This window comes from Arvicola amphibius, chromosome 1, assembly GCF_903992535.2.
Source record: "Arvicola amphibius chromosome 1, mArvAmp1.2, whole genome shotgun sequence".
Taxonomy (NCBI): domain Eukaryota; kingdom Metazoa; phylum Chordata; class Mammalia; order Rodentia; family Cricetidae; genus Arvicola; species Arvicola amphibius.
In genome coordinates this window covers 4,006,447-4,025,394 of record NC_052047.1, presented here as the reverse complement: position 1 = coordinate 4,025,394, position 18,948 = coordinate 4,006,447, and the positions used below count along the sequence as shown (strand labels likewise).

The 18,948-nt window shown below is 40.6% G+C and overlaps 1 protein-coding gene across 2 annotated transcripts; it reads left to right on the top strand.

The window, feature by feature from the left end:
* Nucleotides 1–588: 588 nt before the first annotated feature.
* Spp1 (secreted phosphoprotein 1) lies at nt 589–7,354 on the top strand. Of its 2 annotated transcripts, none has more exons than XM_038343231.1 (7): nt 589–684; nt 1,710–1,777; nt 1,874–1,912; nt 3,867–3,947; nt 4,463–4,504; nt 5,543–5,836; nt 6,530–7,354. In XM_038343231.1, the coding sequence occupies exons 2-7, from the start codon at nt 1,724–1,726 to the stop codon at nt 6,932–6,934; spliced, it is 915 nt and encodes a 304-aa protein (XP_038199159.1). In that variant the 5' UTR covers nt 589–684; nt 1,710–1,723; the 3' UTR covers nt 6,935–7,354. The 2 variants fall into 2 exon arrangements, with proteins under 2 accessions (XP_038199159.1, XP_038199168.1); XM_038343240.1 differs by lacking the exon at nt 589–684 and adding an exon at nt 756–838.
* Nucleotides 7,355–18,948: the final 11,594 nt, after the last annotated feature.

Below are 18,948 nucleotides of genomic sequence, written 5' to 3'. Positions count from 1 at the left end.
AGGGTCTCACTCTGTAGCTCAAGTTGGTCTGGAACACAGCACATAGCCCAGGCTAGCCTCAAACTCATGATGATCCACCTGAGTGCTGGGATTATAAACCTGAGCCGCTGTACCCCAGCCGATCTCAGCCATCAATACAAAGACAAAGTGGTGTGGTCTCAAAATCCTGCCTACAGAAACAGGAGTTTCCTAGTCTTCAGTGAGTCTGACAGAGACAAATGCTTATCCACATGGCCTTTACCTGTAACTTAGGTTGAAAGATTCTCCACCCCAGTTCCTTCCATTCCCATTGATGTTTATCCACTAATTCAACAACTATAAATGAAATTTGTGAGAATGATTAGCTGTTCCCTTCCTTATGAACCTACGTGCCCTTCCATAAATGAAAAGAGGAGTTAACGATGTTGTACATAAGTCATGTTTTCTGTGCTTCCTTTTCTTCTTTCTTTCTTTTTTTTTTTCAACCACAAAACCAGAGGGGGAAGTTGTGGGAGCAGGTGGGCTGAGCAGTGGCAAAAACCTCATGACACATCACTCCGCCTCCTGGGTTGGTGGAGACTGTCTGGAGCAGCCTTTAAATTCTGGGAGGTCGGAGCTGTCAGCAGCAGGACAGGAGGAGCTAAGCATCAACATCCCGGCTTTGCAGTCTCTCGCCAGCTGCATTCTCTGAGGAAGCCAGCCAAGGTAAGCTTGCAGCTGGCCAGGGAGGCCACACATTCTCCCGGCTGGATTCTGTGGGTGAGTCCAAAGAGTATGCTTTACCCGTAGCACTCGTCAGCCAGACTGCGCTGCTCCACGCTTTCTGAACAAGCAGGTTGGATACTCTGCAGGCTTCCAGGTATCTGCAAAGTCAGTTGAACATAGAAGTAAAAAATAAACTGAGTTAGTTCTTTAAAGGACAGAGAAAATTGCTACTACTCACACACACACACAAACACATTGTAAAGTTCTATGTCTCTTTGGAGCAAATTTCTATACCATTTTAAAGTTGCTGGATGACTGTGGAGGCAATTAAAGAAGAATGGTATTATATATTAATTTAAATCATTGATACTGTCATTTTTAATAAGCTAACTCATCTACGTGGGGTGGGAGCTTTCTCAATGTCTTGCTTCTGCACTGGCTTTTAAATCTTTTCACTAAGATCCTTGTGTGATAACATGTAGACTCATTATCACACACAGAAAAGCTGTTGACTGTTCTTAATGTTTTCATTGCAAATGGAAAATCTTAATTTCAAAGTTATTTTTCTTTTACCTTTATAGCATGGTGTTAACTTGTTAAAAAAAAAAGGGTCACATTTGAAATGCAAATTTGAAAAATGGAAAGCAAATTTTTTATCATTTAATTTTCTTTTTGATTTTCCTCCTTGGGAAAAGTACTGCCAGCATAGTTCACTGTTTTAATTACCAAAGTACTGTGAAACTGATCTTAGGTGTGGAGCGCTGGAGACATCACCTGGTGGTAGGATAAGCTCTGAGAGGCCAGACGTACAGTCTGTGTAAACAGAAGCCAGGGAAACTGCACCACCCTTGCCAAGGGCGAGAGATTGAGAGAAAGACTCAAAGCCTACACACTGACGTTTTCTCAGAGATGCAGAAAAGATTCCAGAATTTATCAGTGGCTTGGCAGCAATGTGGTAGTGCAAAGAGATATGCTTATGTTGAACTTGTCAAGATATCAAGTATTCCTCACAAAATATATTGCAGGACCAGCTACAGCCATGAGATTTGCAGTGATTTGCTTTTGCCTCATTGGCATTGCCTCCTCCTTCCCGGTGAGTACAACCAAATCTCAGAGAAAATTCTTGGAAGTTAACGGGCTTTGGCACACTCTCATGTATTTTTTTTCCCTCCACTTCTCTATCTTAAAGGTGAAAGTGACTGATTCTGGAAGCTCCGAGGAGAAGCTGGTAAGCACCTTTAGGTTGATCATTTAACTGAAGAATGTACACAAGCGTTGCAAAGGTTGCTAGAAACAGTACTTTATTTTTCTTCTTAATCAGACCTGTTTGTTTCAAAGTACTTACTGATTACATAGTACAGATGGAGACAGCACCAAACAGGGTATTGTTTTTTAATGAACAAACTCACTTTTAATTAGATTTTTAATATACTAAAAGCGTGTTCCAGGTACTTACATAAACCAGGTCTTAGGACCTTGAGTGACTCTCTCATTGAGTCAGCATGCTTGCCTAGAAGCAGAAAATCCCAGAGGCTGAATTTAGAACACCACTCAGATGTTCGTATGGCCATAATATTTACAATACTGCCCAAGATACGAAGCCCATCATAAAGAGAAAGTCTGTTTGTGCCGTTTAACTCTACTGGGCTTGTCAGCGGATTTTAGATCACATTTCCTAGACAAGAATGAAAACCAAACCAGCATCTGCATTTATTACAATTATTTGATGAACAGCCTTGGTTAACTGCCCCTCCACAATAGGTGAAGATGCACCAGGCAAACCCAGATGGGCCTTGTCCCAACTCTGGACAAAGAGGCATAGAGTTCAGTTCCTGATGAACAGAATAAGGGCCAGTGCAGAGTTGCCTGGGGCTACTGCAGCTTCAGGAAGACAATCAGGGAGGCGTTTGTACACGGGGTGTGTAAATGGGGTGGGTAGACCTGTTTGTTTTCTGACAGACTTGAGAACACAGGTGTTGAGTCATAATTTAACAAAATGGGAAAATTAACATTTCTATGAGAGAGAGGGGGGCAATAATTGCTACTTTAGAAACAGAATAAAAGAAATATTTTAAAAATATAGGAATGCATTTTTAAAAGATATAACAGTATAGTTCATCAAATGGTATTTAGGATATAGTTGAAAAGCTGAAGTCAGTTTTTTTTTTTTTTTTTTTTGGAATCTAAGAAACACAGAAGTAAAAGAAAATATGGAAAAGTGTTTAAGGATATGTCCCTGAAGGTGAACACTAGCCATTTATGTTAAGATAATTAAATCTTTTTTAGCCTATGTATTTTGATTACATATCTTCATAGCACAATTCTTTATATTATAAACGTAACATGTCACATGACAAATGTCACTTATACTGTGAAGTGACCGCGTGTGGCCAACAGAGCTGACCATGGACACTTACTTCCTGAGTTAGCGTAGTCGTTCTCCAGATTCTGTTTCCACCATTGGCAGCTTGGTACAATAGACCTTCTGTGCAATGACTGTAACGTTGTATTTACGGCTGTCTGCTAACCACTGACTCCAGAGCCTATTGAGTAATCAAACTGTGGCTAGTTCAGTGGAGAGATTTAGTTGTCTTGTTTTTTCATCTTAATTTACATTTAAATTAGCTATATTTAATTTAATCTTAACTTACATTTAAATAGCTACCTGTGGGTAAGCTCACCATCTTAGAAAATACTGCCTTAGGGAATTCCTCTTTATTCCTATGGAGAGAAAACAATGGGATCGATAGTAATAAGAGTGTTTACCTGAGAGAAAACCTCATCCATCAAAGGCAGACGAGGCAAACAAATCATTGACCAGTGCTGACAGTCAGGGTGCCTGAGCTTGAACGCCAGCTCTGCCACTGCTTCCTACTAGCACACTGTGGTGGAGTTTCTTCTGTGCTGTTATCAGGGAAATACTGATGTATACCTTGTAATGGACAGAAAGGACTGAAACAGTATTTATAAATCACTTTGAAAGAAGACCTGCCCCACGATTAATGCTATTTGGAGTGCCATTAAATGAATCAATAACAAAAAAATAAGTTATAAAAATGATCTCTGAAGTTTTGCAAGAAAGTGGGAATATATGTCATGCTTTCCCCTCAGGGAAAACCTCATGACACATAGATCCCTGTGTTTATGTTTTAATAACAACAATTGCATACTTTTTTAAATAGCTTTACAGCAAAGATACAGATGCTGTAGCCACCTGGCTGGAGCCTGACCCATCTCAGAAGCAAAATCTCCTAGCCCCACAGGTACTGTTATTCAATTTCTCAAACTGAAAAATAGGACTGGAGCAATGGCACAGCCATTAAGGGTACTGGCTGCTCTTGCAGAGGACCTGGGTTCAGTTCCTAGGGTCCAGATGTCAGTTCTCAACCTTCTGTTAACTTTAGTTCCAGGGGGGATTTTCTGACCTCTTCTGATCTCCTGGGGTACTGCATGCACACGGTACACTAATATAATGGAAGCACATTATATACAGTAATATCATACAAGACGCTTAACACACAAAATAAAACAAATAAATGATAGAACAACAACAACACAAATAAACCTTTAAGCAATAATAATAGACTGTGGCTAACCAAACCATACAGGCTACTTACTGGGATCTTCCTGCTTATAGGTAAATAGGTGTCTAGAAGACCAGTGCACGATTTGTCAGTCAGGCTGAAAAATGTGACCTGCTTTAGACTGAAAAGAATAGCTTTGCATTAGGCAGCTGAGCCTGTAATGTGCATGCTAATGTGTGGCCTTCCTTCCTCAGAATACCGTGTCCTCTGAAGAAACGGATGCCCTTAAACAAGAAGTAAGTTCTCACGTGCAATGGCATCCGCTGTGAAGGGACCTGGAGGAAGTGGCTGCGCCATTCGTTCAGACTTTCAGTCCATTAGCAAGTGTCCTAGCGAATCTCCATCCCAAAGCTTGCTCAGGAAGGAAATGCATTCATTCCTTGTCAAAATGTACAGGTTCTGCAGATAAGTTTAGTGTAACAGAAAGTATCTACTCAAGCCTGGTGCTGGAAACGTTAAGCCTCTTGTAAAGTATGAAAGGTAGTTTAAAGATGTTTTAACTAATATTTGATAAGCAGATCATCAGTGTTTAACAAAGCCATAATTTTATACTTTAAAATGTTGCTAATATTAAAAGATTATTTGGTAGGTCGGTGATCTTTCCTATTTGTTGAGCAAATAAATAAAATTTTCCTTAAGATCCAATTTAAATATACAAATGATCTCTGATTAGGAAAGTTACATTAAAAGAACCATAATATTTGCAGATTTGTAGTTTAGTAGTCTAAACTAAATCTAGATTTGATTTGGGCTATAGTTTGTATTCCCAAACTATATATGTCTTGCAGAGTCATGTATTGACTATCCTTGATAATAAAGAGGCAACTATATATAGAGAGAGATAGACAGAGAAAGAGAAAAAAAGATTTTAATTTCTATATTAAGGTACAGATGATCTGATATCTTGTGGAATTACATTTCAGATAAAAAATCAATCTAGCCATATTTATTCTTATTACCTCATTGAATTTTGTAAATTAATAATGTACACTATTTACAAGGGAAAATGCTAGCGATGTGAACATCATACTTGCTAAGATTGCTTTGAAATTATCTAAGGAAATAACATTTCATTAAGAAGTCAAAGAAGTGTCTCATAATGATATTTCATTTATTCTTGTGCTAAAAAGCAAGAGGCCCATTTCCTCATCTTAAAACCATGAAATGTACTATAATTGCAAAGATCCTGAAAGTAAATTAAAATATTTCAACCAAACTAGCACAGCATAAAACCCGAGCTCTCATTTATTGAGGCATCTTGGTTTTCGATTTAGACTCTCCCAAGCAACTCTAATGAAAGCCAGGACCACACGGATGACGATGACGACGATGAGGACGGAGACCATGCGGACAGCCAGGACTCTGTGGACTCTGACGAATCCGATGACGACGACCATCCTGACGACTCTCACCATTCCGATGAGTCTGATGAGTCCGTTACTGCCACCACACAAACAGAAATTTTCACTCCTGTTGTCCCTACGGTAGAAATCCCTGATGGCCGAGGCGATAGTTTGGCTTACGGGCTGCAGTCGAAGTCTAGGAAGATCCACATTCCCAGTGACCAGGTAAATCCTTTGTCAGACACATGGAATGGCTATGGCGTGAGCTCACTTCTAGGAAACCAGAGTCTACAAATTCACAAGCTGTTCACGGAGCACGGTCCATTTATTTGCAGTCTGCTTTTTGATCTTTGAATACAGAGCATTTTTCCTACTTTGAAGTCTTGTATGCTTAAAGTCTTCCTAATTTTGTCTATCTCACACAATTCTGTCTTTCCAAATCCAGTCTCTAAGCAGTATTGAACAACCATTTATGCTAGTTCAATAACTACTGCAGAGAGATTTTTTTGTGTGAGAGAAATATAATGGTCATATTTGGAAGCCAAGTGTGTGAGAGGAATTGTAAAAATCACAATTATAATGAGCGTGATCAAAGGGTCTGAATTAGACTCAGCCTTGTTATTTACTATTCAGTTTACAAGTTAGCTTTCAATGTCTTGTTCTGTAAGTCAGAGATAATGAGATGATGAGGCTACCCTGCAGGTTTTATTTATCACAGACATAAATGATAAGCCTAGTAGACTAGGAATTGCTGACATGATGATGACAGGCAAAGTACAAAGTACATGCTAGGGCTTTTTCTTCTTCAATCAAATATTTAAAATATTCAGAGCAGTTTGACCTGAAAGTTGGAGATAAAGGATTATAATGCTCTTGTCCTTGGCTGTTTGTGTAATTCTTCCATTTGTTCTGGTTCAGTTTTCTGACGAAATAGGTGAGGAGCTCGCCTCCCACATGAAGAGCAAGGAGTTGGATGATGTCCTCAAGGTCATCCCTGTTGTCCACCGTCTGAGTGCGCCCTCTGGCCAGGGCAGCACTGGCAAGACCAGCCATGAATCAAGTCAGCTGGATGAACCAAGTGTGGAAACCCAAAGCCATGAGCAATCCCAGGAGGATAAACAGAAGGCCAGTCATGAGAGCACTGAGCTGTCTGACGGGATTGACAGCAAGGAAAGTTCCAGAGCCAGCCAGGCACATCAGAGCCATGAGTTTCACAGTCACGAAGACAAGCTAGTTCCAGGCTCGAAAAGCAAGGAAGATGCTAACTCTCTGAAATTTCGCATTTCTCATGAAATAGAGAGTTCATCTTCTGAGGTCAATTAAAAAAGAGGCAAAACCACAGTTCTTTGCTTTTAGTTAAAAAGGAAAACAGGAAAAATATTAGGGCTAAGCAAGAATATTAACTGTTCATTTCTCAGTTTAATGGGTTTGTGTATGTGGAGAAGGAAATAGCTAATACTTGGGGTCTTTAGCTTAGTTTGTTGCTTCATGAAAAATCCTTGTAACCTAAAAGCTTCATCCCTTTGCCTCTGTTCTCTCTGTAGAGGAAATGCAAATGCCCATTGCACCTTAATGATTGTTACTCTTTTAATAAAATGTATGTAGACACAAGCAAAATGCCTTTACATGGTTAAAAGAAAACCTATGCCAGCCTATGTCACCACATCCTTTGTTTTTATAATTAGTGTATATTTTGTTGTGATTATTTTTGTTGGTGTGAATAAATCATATACCTTGAATGTAGCAGGTCTGGTGGTGTCAACTATTTCTTACTGGTTTCTCACAATTCCTCTGCAATTTCTAAAAGTACTGTTTCAATGAACTTGCCCACTTTAGTGAAAGCCACTTAGGGTTTTAGCGCTCAGTGGAACAAGGGCTACTCCCTGAGAGTTGTTAGTAGGCAGAACCACAAGGCTCTTCTACGGAGTATTCTTACCTAATCATAACATTCACCAGCTAATGTAAAAGCTAATGAAAGCCTGGATGTAATCAAGTCTACTTTTCTGCTTTCTATCATTATCTATTAATTTGCATAGTAAATTTGTGGCTTTCCTGCCTTTCTGTAGGTCTTCTAGCTATCATTCTTAGGTAAGAAGCAATATATATTTTTAATTAAAATAATTTAATGAGGTGAAAGCAAATTTGTGCTGAATTTCATTCAGATGTGAAATTTCAGAAGGACTAGAGTGGTACACACACCTTTTGTCTTTAAAACTAGATATCCCATAGATCTAATCTACATGGGAAGTAGAAAAAGACAAGATCTCCTGAGTAAATTGGGAGCATGGGGACCTTGAGGAGGGTTGAAGAGTGGAGGGGAGAGGCAGGGAGGGGAGCAGGGAAAAATGCAGAGCTCAATAAAAATCAATTTAAAAAACCTAGATATCCCATCTGGAACTCATGAAAACAACCTAAACACCCTTCAACTGATACATGAATATTATTCAGCTTTGAAGAATTCAGTCATGAAACTTGCAGGTAAACTAGAAAAGATCACATAGAGGGGGAAATCCAGACCAAGAAAAACAAACACTGCATGTTCCTACCTGTAGTTCCTAGCTCCAAATCTTCAGATGTGAATGTATAGTCAGAAGTAACTGCAGAAAACAGAACAGAAAAAAGGTACAGCAGGTTTCAGGGGAGCAGTAGAGATGAGAATAGCAGGGTATAAGTGATCCAAAGTGGAAAATGAATGAGCTTTGATTAGGGAAGGGGTGAGACAAATACAGAAGAGGAAAATAACAATGAGTTATCTGAAAAGGCCATAAGGAATCATATTATTATCTACCTAGCTAAAGTTACATGTAATACATATATGTCTATGCATATATATATAAATATAGTTTAAAGAAAGATTCCCATCTGGCTGACAATGCTCTCCACAAGAGTTATGGGATGTCTATCAAAACCACAAGGCCAATTATGAGATGCCTTCTTTTGAGTTGTTGGTTGCCCAAGAAATCCCCAAAACATTATAGGCTATTGTTGTTGCCCTTGGTTGCCTTCCAGAGGTTGAAGATAAAAGTCCCTATTGTTGGCGATATTGTTGGTGTTCTCAGACATAAGACCAAGAGGGTTGGAATTGGATCTGACCTGAAAACGTCCTCCCTGAGGACTGACTCTCATGGCCAGAAGGTGCCATGCAAGCTTCCTAGGGAGGGAAGCAACCAATTGTCATACCAAGCTATGATGCCTATGAACAAAAACAACAATCAACACGACATAATTCCAACTAAGGGTGCAACAGTGGCATGCATATCTTGGCAGCAACCAATAACTCTCTACTTGGACTTAAAACCCATTCTATGAGAAGGAAATCATGCCTCATACTAGAAATTTAGCCAGTTAACCAGGGCTAGTGAAGCCATGGATCTTTTAGGAGAACCTACAACTGCTACTTTACTAAACCAACATAATCCCTAACTACATTCTAAATATTTGTCCTTAAACCCACAGATAATTATAAATTTCTCTTTTCATCAAAGCAACATCTTCTTGGTACAGATTAAGACCTTATGGAAAACACAACTGATCAAAATGAAGAAAAAACATAAGATATTTGTCTTTCTGGGTCTGGGTTACCTCACTCAATATGTTGTTTTCTAGATCCATCCATTTGCCTGCAAATTTCAAGATGTTATTTTTTTCTGCTGTGTAATATTCCACTGTGCAAACGCATCACATTTTCCTTATTCATTTTTTGGTCAAGGGGCATTTAAGTTGTTTGCAGGTTCTGGCTATGACAAACAATGCTGCTATGAACATAGCTGAGCACATGTCCTTGTGGAACAGTTGAGTAGTATCCTTTGGGTATATACCCAAAAGAGGTATTGTTGGGTCTTAAGGAAGGTTGTTTCCTAATTTTCTGAGAAATTGCCACACTGATATCCAAAGGGGATGCACCAGCTTGCATTCCCACCAGCAATGCAGGAGTGTTCCCTTTAGCCACAACCTCTCCAGCAAAAGTTGTCATCAGTGTTTTTGATCTTGGCCATTCTTATAGGTGTAAGATGGAATCTCAGAGTTGTTTTGATTTACATTTCTCTGACGACTAAGGATGTTGACTATTCCCTTAAGTATATTTCAGTCATTTTAGATTCTTCTGTTGAGAGTTCTCTGTTTAGGTCTGTACTCCATTTTTTTAAATTGAGTTATTTGTTCTTTTGATGAACAATTTCTTGAGTTCTTTGTACATTTTGGAGATCAGACAGACCTCTGTCTGATGTGGGGTTGGTAAAGATTGTTTCCCATTCTGCAGGCTGCCGTTTTGTCTTGTTGACTGTCCCCTTTTCTTTACAGAAGCTTTTCAGTTTCAGGAAGTTCCATTTATCAATTGTTTCTCTCAGTGTCTGTCCTACTGGGGTTATATTTAGGAAGTGATCTCCTGTGCCAATGCGTTCAAGTGTACTTTCCACTTTCTCTTCTATGAGGTTCAGTGTGGTTGACTTTATGTTGAGGTCTTTGATCCATTTGGACTTGAGTTTTATGAATGGTGATAGATACTGATCTATTTTCATTCTTCTACATGTTGATATCCAGTTATGTCATCACTGTTTGTTGAATATGCGTTCTTTTCTCCATTTTATAATTTTTGCTACTTTGTCAAAAATCAGGTGTTCATAGGTGTGTGGATTAATATCCAGGTCTTTTATTCAGTTACATTGATCCTTCTGTCTAATTTTATGCCAATACCAAGCTATTTTTTAAACATAAAGCAAAGAAAACCAGTCTACAAATCACAATCCCAGAGAACCTAGATAACAATGAGGACCCTAAGAGAGACACACATGGATGGATCTAATCTACATGGGAAGTAGTAAAAGACAAGATCTCCTGAGTAAATTAGGAGCATGGGAACCATGGGAGAGGGTTGAAGCGGAGGAGAGAGACAAAGAGGGAAGCAGAGAAAAATGTATAGCTCAATAAAATCAATTAAAAAAAGGAAAAAATAAAGTACATACCAATTTTTTAAAAAAATGTATATGAGAATAGAATTTACACACATATATCTTCAAGGATTGTTCTGAATGACAATGGTGATATTGTGCTAGAATAAAATTATGGTGATTAAAAAATGCAGAAAAATAATTGACTGTGTGATAGCCAGGTCTAACTGATACATCTCGAACACAATTCCTGCCCCTTAGACTCAGGGATCATAGAGGAAGAGAGGGTGGGAAGACGGCAAAGACCAGAAGACCAGGAAATCTGCCGTGAGAACGTGTGTCCTAGAAATGTCAGAGAAGCTACATCCATGAAGCCTCGCCATCATGGCAGCCTAAACAAGACCTGAACAAGGACAGCACTAACAGACACACACACAGAAGGGGAAATGTCATGGTGCCTAAACTCTAAATGAAGAACCACAGGCCACTAAGGAATACAGAAAGCAAGAGAAATCTTCATCCCCAGGAAAGGCCCTCCAAATTAATTATTCAACATTAAGGGGTCAGTCTTGAAATAATAGACATATAAGTAACATTATAGGTTTTGAGCAGATTATACTTATACACACACACACACACACACACACCACTCCTATTTAAGAACAATGCAAGAAATAGAAGCCATGAGTAGTTAGAGAGAGAGAGAGAGAGAGAGAGAGAGAGAGAGAGAGGAGGGGTGGCAATAAGGGAAGAGCTGGAGGGAGGAAAGAAGAAGGGAAAATGGTAAAAGTGTATTTTAATTTCAAAATTAAAATTTCTGGACACCAGAAAAGTATTTGAATAAAAAGATAGGTAGCATTTTTATAGGACTTTTAAATCTTGTAAATATGTTGATTTCCTCTGAGTCATATAAAAATGTAATATGATTTCCATACAAAAAACAAAACTAGGGACCTGGGTTTGGTTCCCAGCACCTATACCAGGTTGGTCACAACCACCTGTAACATGCCTTCTTTTGGTCTCTGAAAATACTGCACATATATGGTACACATAAACATGCAAATACACATGTACATAACATTAATTAAAAAATAATAAATCCTAAAAATCCATAAGTAACAAATAAAATCAAACATTTCTTCTAGAGCTATGCAGGCTAACTTTGAAGTTTATCTAGAAATTAACACATTAGAATATAATGAAAAATTTTATTTTTTTATTTTTATTTTTTTTTTTTGGTTTTTCGAGACAGGGTTTCCCTGTAGTTTCTAGAGCCTGTCCTGGAACTAGCTCTTGTAGACCAGGCTGGCCTCGAACTCAGAGATCCGCCTGCCTCTGCCTCCCAAGTGCTGGGATTAAAGGCGTGCGCCACCACCGCCCGGCTAATGAAAAATTTTAAAAAGAAATAACAGCAATAAGGAAGGAAGGATTTGTCCTAGTTGCTCCCCTGCACACACTCATACATATACACCATCCCTGTGATACACACACACACACACACACACACACCATCCCGGTCATACACACACACACACACACACACACACCACATGCCAACCCTGTCATACACACACACACCATCCCTGTCATACACACACACACACACACCATCCCGGTCATACACACACACTCCACACACACACCATCCCTGTCACACACACACACACACACACACACACACACACACACATACACACACACCAGAAGCACTGCAGGACTGGCATACAAACATTCAGGAAAGAAAACAGTAAGGTCAGACATTAGCCCAAATGCATGTGGAAAATCACTGTACGATAGAGATGGTGCCCGACACCACTTAGGATACGAGACTACAACCCCATACCGCTTGTCCTTGCAGATGCCAGAAGTCAATGACAGTGACTCATAGCTGCCTGGTGTATTGCTTCCCTTGGCACACCATCGCAATCAGCCCCTAAGAGTCACGGTCTGTTGTGTCATCCCCACACGTCATGGAACTGAAGCAGCCTTTTCTGTTAGCACACACTGAAACCCAGGGGCATCTGCATCTTATACCCAAAATGACATCTGTGAGTGCTGGCACAGTTCCAAGACCATTCTGCTTCTCCGTCAGACGGGGGCAGAAATCACACAACCAATTCGAACAGGGAGACTATAATACAAAAAGTAATTATCAGAAATAAGGAGTTGATAGAAGACAAAAGGCAATATTAATGATAACAACAGGGATGGGGTGCCCACATCAGGGACAGTTTGTCCAGAAGGGGCTCCTCCCTACAATTCTTCAATAGAAAGGTGGCAGATGCAGTCCAGCAGAGGAGCAGACGAGTTTAGTGGGTGACTCCTGGTCGGGGCTCGTTGGCAACTGAAATTGCCTAACAATGTGCTTGTGAAGGACTTCAACACACTGAGGCCGGCAGGGCGGCTGAGGGAGAAAGACACTCCTGTGAGCTCTGCTGGATGCTCTGCGGATATGGGCCTCTTGCAGCCTTGCTCTAAGAGCAAGAACAAGGACACCAGGGACAGCAGAGTGAGCCAGTTCTGCAGTGTCCCTCCAGTGCCCTCTATTGACGAAGTGCCGCTGTGCCAGCTGGCAAAGCAAGAACGTTGCAGATCAAAGGCAATGGATTTGATAAAAGGACACTAAGCTGATAGCTGGACAGGATCGCCCGGGAAAGGTTAATTCTTGCTCTTGGCCAAGAAAGGTACAGAATGATCTGCAGCTTCCTTTTCTGTTAAAATGAAAACAAACACCTGAAGACGAGATGAGGTCATATGCACAGAGCCGAAGAGCAGACTTGAAGGGGTCTCCCGCGGGCCAACAAGCAAGACAAGGAAAGGGCTGTGGCGGCAATGGGTTTTTGAAAGCTGTATTGGATTAATACAAGCTGTATTAAATCTTAATGGATAGAGTGATACTGTTATAAATGAGAATTTGAGGCCCATAGGCACCTACTTAACTATTCAGGTTCTTGTGTCCCTGGGCAAAGAACTGGACCAGAGGTACGTGGTTAAAAATAGAAGTAGACTTTTTATTAAGAAGGGAAAAACATTCCCAAGGATGAGAGTGTGCTAGTGAGCCGAGAAAGGCATGTTCTCCCAAAGAACTGGGGTACAAACTTCTGAATCCTTTTAAAGAGCATTCTCTCAGTTCCTGCCTCTCATATCTTTGAAAACAAAAGAAATTTCCTGGGTATTTTTGTCTCTACTCTCTTTCCCTAATACTTAAAGACAGAGAAAATAAAATAAAAACTCCTCTTAGCAGGCAAATGCCCAACTAACAACACGTGAAGACAGAATGATAAATTTAGAAAAGACCATTTCATACATCACACCGTAAGAACTGACTCAGGAAATGGTATCTAATGGATGTTAGGCTCATTGCACAAGAGGTGACTTGTCTAAATACAATGCATCAGTTCTGAAAGAAAGAGGTTGCTGTTAACTGAAAAAGTGTGATTCTCCTCATTTTTGCCTAGCATTCAAATTCAGCTTCACTAACACATTCCTCCTACTGTGATGAAATACACGCATGCAGTTTTTCCCTTACCCAGCACACGCAAGGTCATAGGTTTATTCCTCAGCTCGCCCCCCTCCACACACACACATTCCTGCATACATAGGAACATACAGATAAACTGATTCTCAATGCTGAGGTGTAAGAGCCAGCTGGAAACACACTTAAGGTATTGGCCAACCAGTGTTTCAATTGATATAGTTTCTGTGTGATTATTTCAGGTCTGAACGGTCAGGGTTTTGTTTTTGTTTTTATGAACGAGTGGCTTCTGTCTACAGAGGGTTAGTCCACAGTCACCATGGCAGGGAATATGGTGGCAGGTAGGTTTGGGGCTGAGAACTTACATTCTCATCAGTAGCCAGCAGTCAGAGAGAGAGGCTCGGCCTGCCATGGGCTTTTGAAACCTCAAAGGCCACCCCCAGTGACACACCTCCTCCAACTGAGAGCCCCAGGCCCCCACAGATTCAGTGAGTCTGTAAAGTATTTAGCTTTAGCACAACCCTGAGCAGCCTGGCTCTGGGTTCAGAACCAGGGAGGGAAACACACCCTGAAGATGGAGCCAGAGCCAGGTGAAGACACACTTTGAACCTGAACCTAGTGCCAGAGAAAAGTCCCCAGACTGTGAATCTAGGACCAAAAGAACGCACTAAGCCTAGATTCAGAGCATACCAAAGATATTTGCCCTGGTCCCAAGATTAGAGTCAGAAAGATAAAAAGAACCAAAGGAAGAAACACAGTTTGGCCCCAGAATTAGAGCCATCGCTGCCCCTGACACAAAACCAGCCAATACCTGAGCAAGGGAAATGGACCAATCACTAAGCCCTTAGAGTCTTGGAATTCTTCTCAGGCAGTTACTGGCAGTTGGGAATTCCCCGCCGTCCTGGAAATCCTCTTATATCTTAGGGGACAACCAATCCCACGCTTGGAATTCTGGAATTCCCTTCACCCCACTCAGGAGCAGCCAATCACAAACCCAGGGGCTCAGGGTCTCTGCTATGCTGTTCCTGTCATAGTTGTTGCTGCAGCTGCCTCTTTGGATATATGGGGGAGGGGATCGGATTAACTCGCAATAAAGACTCTGGTTCTGCACCAGATACAGTCTCATAGTGATGTTCTGGGGACCTGAACTTGGGATGTAGCACAACAAGGCCACACCTCCTAACCCAATAGAGCTGATGAGAGAACACACGTGCAGACATGTGGACCTATGGAGGCTATTCTTGCTCAAATTACCTCATTCCATTCCCTGACCCTCATGGGCTTGCAGTCATATCATAGTGCAAAATGCATTCAATCTGACTTCAAAAATCCCCATAGTCTTCCACAATCTCAAAAACATTTTAATGTCCAAATTTCACATCTCTTTTGAGACTCAAGACGATCTCTTAACTGCAACCCAATATAAAAGAAAAAGGCAAATCACAATCTCTGCCTTGGGTAGGGTTACAATTCCTGCAATGAAACACAATTAGCAAAAGCAGCTTGTGAAAGGAAGGGTTTATTTGGCTTACTTATCCAGATATCATAATCCAATGGGGGAAGCCAGTGCAGGAACTGAAACCAGACAGGAACCTAGAGGCAGCAGCTGATGCAGAGGTCATGGAGGGTGCAGCTTACTGTTGTTCCTCATAACTTGCTCAGTCCGCCTTCTTATAGCACCCAGGATCACCATCCGAAGAAAAGACCCACCCATGGTAGGCTGGGCTCTCCCACATCAATCACTAATTAAGAAAATGACCTGCAGGCTTGCTTACAGCCCAGTCTTACAAAGAGACTTTTTCTCAATTGAGGTTCTCTCCTCTCAGATATATCAGTTTGTGTCAAGCTGACATAAAACCAGCCAGCATCAGTATCTACACAAATACATCTCAAACCAAATCTTAAAGTCACAAGATCCAAGACCAACATCAATTGAATTCCTGTATTCCAAAAAGGAGACAAAAATCAAAAGTGAATTCCATTTGCCATTACCATTGTTCCAAAGAAAATTCCATAATTAGGTATCCTCACCTCAGTGAAATGTGTGCAGAAACTTAATAATGAATGTTGTAAGAAGAAAACCAGAGAGATATGAAGAGTCAGTATAGTAGTCAGGCCAGTTCTCCCCAAATTTATCTGAAGATCAACACAATTCTTACTTTGAACTCAGCCAGAATTTTTGTACATATGGTGAAACTTATTCTAAAATTCACATGAAAATATAAAGACCTTAAGACTCACTAGTACGAATAATAAATACAATATTATTATAATTTTACATAATGTAATATAACAGAAAAATAATATTATTGTAACTAATAGCATTTTAATATTATTCTAATTATTTTAATATTCTTTTAACTAACGCTTGGTTTGTGCTCAATAGCACCACTTCTCATGGTCTTAAGCTTACTACACAACAGCAACGATCAAGGCCATGTGGTGTTGGCCGACAGACAGAGGTACAAGTCCTGCAGCAGACTGGAGGCTGAAGAAGTAGGTCTTGATAAATGGGTGCAGGTACTTTTGACAGTGGAGTAAAGTCACTGCAGTGCAGAACAATTGTCTTTGCAACAGTGTTGGAGCAACCGAACATTCATAGGACAGAAAAAAAAAGCAACAGTAACAAGAAAGATGGTGTCCAAACTCTCACACTTCACAGAAAACACAGAGCAAACAAACAAGGAAAAACCAAACCAAACCATATATACTCCAAACTCCAATATATATATATATATATATATATATATATATATATATATATATATATATATATGTATATATCCATAAAATAAATTAGAAGAGAATATTCATACCTCAGACTAAGCAGTTTTCTTGGGCTCAATACCAAAAGCACAATTCATAAGAAGAAAGAATTATTAAGTTGGGCCTCTTCAAAATTTAAAACCTTGTCCTGCTACTAGGATGAAAATACATTACAGACGGGGTGAAAACTTATCCATTACCCATCCTACGAAGGAATCTAGAACACAAGGGCCTAATTCTCCGTCTGTGCAGCTGCCGTGCCATGAACCACTTCTCTCACTACAGGACAGCACGTCTCGCTCGGCATTCTTAAGTTCCGAGTCTCCATGTCATGTCCAACTTTGCCATATTCACACCCAATAGTTCGATGGAACGACTTACAGAACTCAAGAAGACATCTATGTGTACTGATTTGCTGCAGAAACCGCTAAATGGCATGGGCACATGGGGAAGTGTGGGGAGGGTGGGTATGGAAAGCTTCCCTGGAGCACATACACTGGAGTTTCTAAAAGATGTCTTATTGTATAGTCAGGATTGAGTCAATCATTCGTCAGTGCCAGTTGAATTGTCCCCAGAGCCTCCACCTTCCTTAGAGGCATAGTAGCACAGCTGAGAGTTCTGATCCCTCCCCATGATTGGCTGCTCTGGCAGCAGCCCTATCTCGAATCTCTTCGGGAACCCCAGATAAGAACCATCAGTATTCAGTAATATTCCTTGTCAGAGTCAGGGTCACTACAACTGGGATGGACACCATGACCAAAATCAACTTGCGGAGGAAAAGCTTTATTTGGCTTATACTTCCACACACTGTCTGTCAAAGGAAGTCAGGACAGGAACTCAAACAGGGCAGGATTCTGGGGGCAGGAGCTGATGCAAAGGTTGTGAAGGGGTTCTGCTTACTGGCTTGCTCCCCATAGCTTACTCGGCCTGCTTTCTTAAAGAATTTAGGACCATTAACCCAGGGATGACCTTATCCCAAAGTGGGCTGGGCCCTCCCTCATCGATCACTAATTAAGAGAATGACCTGTAGCTAGATCTTAGGAGGAGTTTTCTCAATTGAGCCCCCCCCCCACCTCAGATGACTCTAGCTTGTGTCAAGTCAAAACCAGCCAGCACGCTCCTATCGCCGAGAAGAGCCCAGTGTTTTAGAAGCTGTGTTTCATGAATTACAGACCAGAACTGATTTTTCATTATTAATATACTATAGTAAAGAACTCTAAAGAGTTAAAATTTTAAACAAATTCAACAGTGCAAGCAGAAAATAGACAAAAGTTCTGCCCTTTGGCATTTCACCAAAGGGGATCTACAGTTGGTTAACACATGGAAAGACATTCAGTGACATTTGCAAATATTTGGGGCTGTAACCCAATGGCCCAGCATTTATGTGCCAAGCATGTGCAATGCCCTAGGTTCAATCTCCAGCTCTGCAAAGAACACACACACACAAAAACCTACAACAGTACTCAACCATGAAACACCTATAAGAATGACAAATATAATACTAAAAATTAAGACGATGTCAGAGGCTGTGGAGGACTGGAGAGAGTGATCATGCAGAGCTGCTGCAATGTAAGATTATACTTCTTCTCAGAAGTAGTTTGAGCATTGATGCTTATGTGCACTTTCCATATGACCAAGAAAAAATACCAGGACAGTTGGGAGGTGGTGGTACACAGTTTTAATCCCAGCACTTGGGGGGCAGATGCAGGCGGATCTCTAAGTTCGAGGCCAGCCTGCTCCACACAGTGAGTTCCAGGACAGCCAGGGCTACACAGAGAAACCGTACCTTGGAAAACCAAAAAAGGGAAAGCTATAGCTTCAGAAAGTACTGACTCAGGGCCTCAAATGGTATCAAAACATCTTTCTCAGCATTCTTATTTTGCTTTTTTTACCATGCAGAGTTCTATGACCTACCAAAGACAGAGAATCAGAAATCCTCAGAGTTAGACTCTGGGATCTGCATTTTTAAAACAAGACGATTTCCTGGAAGAATGTCATAAATATTAAACGTTGGTTAAATGTTTCACTCCTGTGGCAACCTAATAACAAACTTACTGCTGGCACCGACAGCCCTTCTGACTCATCGTAGCTGTGATTGTACTGATGGACGCTAAACAAGCCCTGTGTAAAGTCTGCTGGGCCTCAGAAGGCTGGGATCCTTGCTCTTGTTGGGTCCAGAGGTATTTGAAAAATGATGCAATACACTTTGG

Bases quoted from the DNA above. Each gene is read 5' to 3' on its own strand.
- Spp1 (XM_038343231.1), top strand. From the start codon at position 1,724: ATGAGATTTGCAGTGATTTGCTTTTGCCTCATTGGCATTGCCTCCTCC. The intron at 1,778-1,873 runs GTGAGTACAACC...TCTATCTTAAAG, and splicing joins GCATTGCCTCCTCCTTCCCG to GTGAAAGTGACTGATTCTGG. The intron at 5,837-6,529 runs GTAAATCCTTTG...GTTCTGGTTCAG, and splicing joins TCCACATTCCCAGTGACCAG to TTTTCTGACGAAATAGGTGA.